General features: G+C 56.1%; 1 protein-coding gene across 1 annotated transcript; it reads right to left on the reverse strand.

Moving 5' to 3' along the window:
• Positions 1-1,909: 1,909 nt before the first annotated feature.
• On the reverse strand, positions 1,910-4,214 carry LINGO1 (leucine rich repeat and Ig domain containing 1). The gene has a single exon (XM_009278841.2). The coding sequence runs from the start codon at positions 4,200-4,202 to the stop codon at positions 2,361-2,363; it is 1,842 nt and encodes a 613-aa protein (XP_009277116.1). The 5' UTR covers positions 4,203-4,214; the 3' UTR covers positions 1,910-2,360.
• Positions 4,215-6,492: the final 2,278 nt, after the last annotated feature.

A 6,492-nucleotide genomic window follows, 5' to 3' on the forward strand; every position in this document is an offset into this window, starting at 1 on the left:
AGCAAAAAATCCCCCCTCCCCACAAGCACAGATGTTTCAGGTTGGTTCTTCTAGATTGGCACGTTGCTGGAAGAAAAGCAAATCCATTCTTTTCCCTGTCGGTGCTCCAAGTTCCTGTCGCTTATTTTTTATCATCTTGTAGTGACTTTGATCCCTGAAGGCTCCTTAAGTGCTTTACAAATCAAGCATGCAAATCTCAGCTTATCCACCTTGGAGATGCTGCTGAGGCTGGGCGGGCCAGGAAGCCGCTTGCCGGTGCGGTGCCACCAGTCCTGGTGGCAGACGGGAAGGATGGGAAGCACCTGCTGCATCAGTAACGCTTATAAAAACCTTTAGTGCCCATATTACCACTGTTTGCAGGGATGTTTTGTGCTTCCAGCACGGCCACAGGCCATCAGGCTGTGCTGGGGTCCCCAAGCCCACGGTACCAGCCGTGTTTCTGCCATGGAAAGGCCCCATGGGGAGGGCTGGCCGTGACCTCCTTCGCCCTGCTCTGCACCTTCTGGGGGTTATGGGGAGGGCTGGCCGTGACCTTCGCCCTGCTCTGCACCTTCTGGGGGTTGGGAAGTTGGCACAAACCAACTGGGGAAGGGCTGAGCTGGTCTGATGATGCTCCTCTTATTTTCAAAGCTTGACTTCGGACATCTCTTTTCCCAAAGCTCTCGGTTTCTTAATCTCACTCTGCGGTTGCCCTCCTGACTTGCTCCTTTTAATTCACTTGCTGTACGACACTTTTATGCTGATGCTTTCTGTAGCCTGTGCCACATCTCGCTGCTGTAGGTAGCTCTGGTCTCAGGGCAGAGTGGCACCGTCACACCTCTCTTGCAAGGGATGCACGGGTCAGCACAACCCTGCCCCGGGGGCCAATTTAACCCCCATTCCTCCCCTTTTCCTCGTTGAGACAATACAAACCTCCCAGACCTCCTGATCCCAAGTACCAGAGCCGAGCAAAGGCAGGTCGCTGCCCGGTGATGGGCACACTGGAGCTAGCGCTAGGGCAGCCAGCATGTTACACCCTGTGCCACCTCCCTGCTGCAGCCCTGTGCCTGTTCTCCTGCGGCTCAGGCTGTGTGGGGGTTTATAATAAAGTATGTAATTTTGTTTTCAGACAAGGTCTCCTGCAAGCCTGGAAGCTAAATTCTCTTGGACGTGCCTGAAGGTGCTTGCGAGTCTGGCTGCCAAAGGTCAGGTCCAAAAATCACTGTGACAATCATTACAGGCAGGTGGGGAGCAGCGCTGGAGCTTCTGGGGCTGCTGGGTGCCGGGGGTGCCCGGGCAGGCAGGGCCAGGCAGGGCACTGCCTGCTCGTGCTGCCAGCAAGGGCGCTAACGGAACTGCAGCATCCCTGCCCACAGGGACAGGTGTCCCACAGCACAAGAGCCAGCTTGTCCCCCATCGGAGAGGAGACAGCGCTGTGCTGCTGGCAACGGCAGGCAGAAAGTCCTCTCCCCAGGTACCCCCAGTCCCGCTGCCAGCACTGCCCGGGCAAAGCCTGGCCCCGCTGGCTCTCAGCCTGGGGGCCGCGGGCAGGGCGAGCTGCGGGCTGCCCTGCAACAGGGCTTCGCGTCCTTCTCACCCCGCAGAGAGCAAGCAAACACAGCCCTGCCATGTACTGCTTACACACATCAGCCCTGCCGCCCCGCTCCCCCGGGCTTTGAGGGCGGGCAGGGGAACCGGCTATAAAACCACAGCTGGTCCTTGAGGGGAAAAAAGTCAAACTCCTCTAGGTGCTGTGTGGGGCCCAAGACACCACGGGAAGTGCCTCTGGTGGGAGCGCGAACCTTTGGCGTCAGCGGGAGACTCGCCCTGGCCTGGGGCTGTTCTTAGTGAGGCGGCTGGAAAACGCCTCCGAGGCCAGAAAGTGAGCGCTCGCCAGAGATACAGAACTGGACAGATCAAGAAGTCAAGATTTTGCATTCCAACTATCTATAGGAAATAGGGTTTTTTTTATTATTTCAAGTTTTCATAAAAATCCATAGTTATTGAAATCAAAGTTACAGAAGAAAGTTCGTAACTTTTTATTGATTTTATTTCTTTTTTCTTTCTTTTTTTCCCCCCTCTGTTGTTTTTCCCTCTCAGAGTTATATCTGACACCAGAGTCCATCAGACAAAGTCCTTACAAACACAGGAGTCCTGAAGACATCGGCTGAATGTTTTCCTGGTATAAAGAAGAAGAGGAGGAGAAAGAGGTGGTGACAGTGCGGGTGCAGTGGGTTTGGACAGGGGTGGAGGGCGTGGTGGAAGGAGAGAGGTCGGTATGTTTGTAGCAATGTTTATTTTTTAATTATTTTTTATTTGTTCATTTGTTCTTTTTTTAAAAAAAAAAACCCCACCATTATTATTTGCAAATTGTTGCCTGGTTAAATCATTTTCATGTTGAACTTGCGCGGCGCGTCGGCAGAGCTGATGCCTGCGTCGGACTTGCGTGGCACGTACTCAATTTCAATGTTGTGCTTGGTGTTGCCTTTCCCCCGGCTCCACAGGAAGAGGAGCACCAGACAGAAGAGGACGACGCCCAGGAAGGAAATGAAGCCCATGGTGGTGGCGATGATGAGAGTCTTGATGTCAAAGGGGAAAGGCACGGTGGCGCGCGTGCTGTTGGCATCGCTCTCGTTGGGCTGGTTGGAGATGAACGCGAAGGTCTTGTTGGGCTGGTGGGGCCAGTCTGGGGAGTAGCTGCGCACGTGCAGGTGGGCCAGCATGGTGTCGTTGCCACCCGCGTTGCTGGCGATGCATAGGTAGGTGCCATTGTCCTGGATCTGGGCATAGCGCACCTCCAGCGTGCCGTCAGGGAAGACAGTGAGCCGCCCGTTGGTTTTGGTAGAGATGAGGTGCTTCCGGGGAGAGAGCCACATGATGGTGGGGGGCGGGTCCCCATCTGCCCCGCAGACGAAATGGACCGTGTGGCCTTCGTCCACGAAGATCTGCTGAGGTTTGCGGTCCCGTATCCGTGCTCGGCGGCAGGTGAAGTAGTTGGGCAGGAGGACGTCAGGGAAGTCTTTGAACTCCTTGCCCTGGACGAACTCGGGGGTGGAGCAGGTGGGCTGCTGCTTGTTGAAGTTCAACCTCCATCGCCGCCGGAAAACCCAGAGCAGCCGACAGTCGCAGGCTAAGGGGTTGTTGTCGAGGATGAGCGTCTCCAGGTTGCCCACCGAGTGGAAGGCCGACTCCTCCAGGGTGGTCAGCAAATTCCCCGACACGTTCAGGATGCGCAGGTAATTGAGGCCACGGAAGGCGAAGGGCTCGACCGTGGTGAGCTGCCCTCCCACCAGCTGGATCTCCTGCAGCCTGAGCAGGTCATGGAGCATGGAGCCCTCGATGGTGACAATGGGGTTGTAGGACAGGTTCAGGAACCGGAGGTAAACCAAGTGCCTCACTGACACATACGGGATGGATGTCAGGTTGCAGTGGGTGATGGACAAGGAGGTCAGGTTCAACCCATAGAGGCAGTTGGATGTCATAGTATCCAGGTAGGGCCAGTGTGAGATCTCGAGGACCTTGAGCCGGTACAGCCTCTTGAATGAGTAATCCCGGATGGTGTTGATGTTCAGATGGCGCAGCCGCAGCACGATCAAGCCATGAAGGTGAGACAGGGCCTCCGTGGGGATGGAGGTCAGGTTGCATTTCTCCAGGGTCAGCTGCTCCAGGCTGTTGAGGCCGCTGAAGGCCCGGTGGGAGATGTAGACAAGGTCGTTGTCCCCCACCTCCAAAGACTTCAGGTTGTACAAGTCCTGGAACATGTAGTCTAGGAGGATCACAATTTTGTTCTCACTAATGTCTAGCTTGGTAAGGTTGCTGAGTCCAGTAAACACCCCCAAGGGGATCAGCTTAAGTCTGTTACTCCTGAGCCCCAGCGTCCTCAGGTTGAAGAGGTTGTTGAAAGCCCCGGGTTCAATGGCACTGATAATGTTCTCGTTTAGCTCCAGCTCCTCCAGGTGAGGGTAGTTGGCAAATTCATCCTGGTTGAGCGTCTTGATGCGGTTCTTGCCCAAGTCCAGCAGCCTGGTCTCGGTCGGGATCCCCTCCGGCACGACCATGAATCGCTTCCGGTGGCACAGGACGGCGCGCTCCTGGGCAGAGCACTCGCAGCGCGGCGGGCAGCCCGTGGCAGAGCCGGACAGGATGGATCCCAGCATCAGGAGGAGAATCGGCTGCCAGCAGGCCAGGATTGGGCTGCGCATACTCGCCTCCCCAGCTACCATCCTATCTCTCACCTGCAGGTAACACGGGGGAGAGAAAAAGCAAGGTGGATGTGAGCAAATGATGGGCATGACCACAGCAAAAGGTTTACCGTCCTGGTAGAGCTGACGTTAAGGCGAAAGGCGCTGCCGAGGCATAGCAGTAGTTCTCATTTTCCAGCTGAAATCCAGTCCTTTGGCTGGGGCCCTCCCCACCCCCCAACTTTCCACTTGATGATTGAACGTGCACAGACTTTGAGTGGAAAGCCTTGAGGAATTTGTGTCAGACAGACCTCGCTTCCTCGGCTTCTTAAAAAAAAAAAATACTAAACACATCTATCTACATCCTATTTTAAGCTTTCGAAATTATTCCGTTCCCTGTAGATGGAGCCTGAATATAAAGGCTGCTTTGCAAATGCAGAGGAGCTGAGCGTGGGATTGAGCATCTGGGGGAACCCTGCTTGGGGTCAGCTGGGAGCGGGGCGTCTGCGCGGGGAGCAATGGCGACAGCTCCGTGGGAACCAGCCCCCTTCCTCCGTGCTCCCCCAGGCTCTGCGGCAGCCCGGTCTCGGTCTGCCCCCAGGGTTAGTCCCTTGCCTCCCGCCATGCCTGCCCGCAAGGTGCAGACCCGCACCGCTCCCCTCTGAGAAACAGCAATCGGTCAGTGTACCTATCTACAGAGTGAGCTATAGCCTGATGTGAGGTCCAGGGGCGCTGCGGGTAAGGGGGTCTGCCCAGTCTCAGCCGGGCAAGGCCCGGCATCCTGCTGCCTTCCCTGGGGAGGGCTGGGAGACCCACTCAGGGGTTACAGTCTGGCTTGTGCCCCAGCCTGGAACCGCCCTGGCCCATCGGCAGGGGGGAGGGGGTTATGGGTCTGGCTTGTGCCCCGGCCCAGAACCGCCCTGGCCCGGAACCGCCCTGGCCCATCGGCAGGTGGAAGTGAACACTCCCTGTCGCGCTGCCTCTGTTGCATTTATTTCCTTGTTGTTCAAGCTGTTATGAGGGATCAAATCATACTAATATTGCATATTAGATGTACAGCTACTCTGGACCATGTTTATATCTATTGTTATGTGTACACTGCATTACTTCCACTAATGCTGTTTATGGCTATCACTGAATATACTCAATACATTACTTCCATTGGCTCCGTTTGTATCCATCATTATATATCCTGTGCATTACTTTCCCTGCTCTGGCACTATTTATGGGTCTGGTACGCATTCTGTGCATTACTTCCATTGCGTCTGTTCATATTCATCATTTCATAGAGATATATGAGCCAAGTATAACTTTTGTTCCCAAAAAATTATTCAACATTTCTTTGCAAGATGAAAGATGACGGACTGGCCATAAACGTGTCCACCAGCACCATCTCGGAAACCACCAGGCCTTGGCACACCAGGCGCTCTGGCTGCGAGGTCCTGGAGTCCCCACAGAAACCCTCCTGCAGTTTTGTCCCGGCTCACTGTCCTTCTCCATCCCCTTTCCCTGCTGTCTCTGCAGTGGGGCTGGTCGCTGGGCACCACCCAAAGCACGTCACCCCCAAAGTGAAGGGGTGCGGTGCCGGGAGCTGATCCCGCACAGCTCCCCTGGCAGCGGTGCTGAGCTCCCTCCCGCTGGCCAGCAAATCCCAGTCCGGGAAACATTTCCAGTGGGTTCGCTTGGGCCTGGGCCAGGCTGCAAAGAGCCGTTTGCCAGGTATTTACAATTCATCATCTCCCATGTCATCACCTCCCTTGTGCTGACGGTGCTGGGCAGCCTTACAAATACAAGCGGGGCTGCTGCTACCGTTGTGATGCTGCTGGGCTGGGGCTGGGGCTGGGGCCGCGTCCTGCCGGAGGGACGTGCCGGCACCCCAGGGCCAGGATGGCACCGCCCGTTGGCAGCTCTCAGGCAAAGGGCTGCACGTGGATTTGCTCCCCAGGCTCGTACTGCAGCCCTGGCCGGGGCTGAGCTGCCAGGGGTTCCCCGTGCCGCCGTCGCTGCCTCTCCCCGTGGGCAGCACGCGACTGGCGAATGCCCCCTCCTCCTGCCTGCGAGGTGCCAGCGGCACTGCTGCTCCCACGGCCCGCTTGCCAATGCGCGCCGGCTCGCTCGCAGCCTCCCTCGGCTGGCGTTTCTCAGAAACCAATTCCTGCTCCTCACAGCCGTGCTGAGAAAGCCATCAAAGAAAGCAAAACACTGCATGCAAAACAAAATATAGTCTAAGGGGCTTAATTATACCAGGGCTGAAAAGACTTCAGCTCATTAGAGTGCCAGGCAGCCGGCCTTATTTGGCTGTGTTCTGTGCTGAAATTTCAGCTCTGCCTGT

This window comes from Aptenodytes forsteri, unplaced genomic scaffold, assembly GCF_000699145.1.
Source record: "Aptenodytes forsteri isolate BGI_AS27 unplaced genomic scaffold, ASM69914v1 Scaffold258, whole genome shotgun sequence".
In the NCBI taxonomy this organism is placed as follows: domain Eukaryota; kingdom Metazoa; phylum Chordata; class Aves; order Sphenisciformes; family Spheniscidae; genus Aptenodytes; species Aptenodytes forsteri.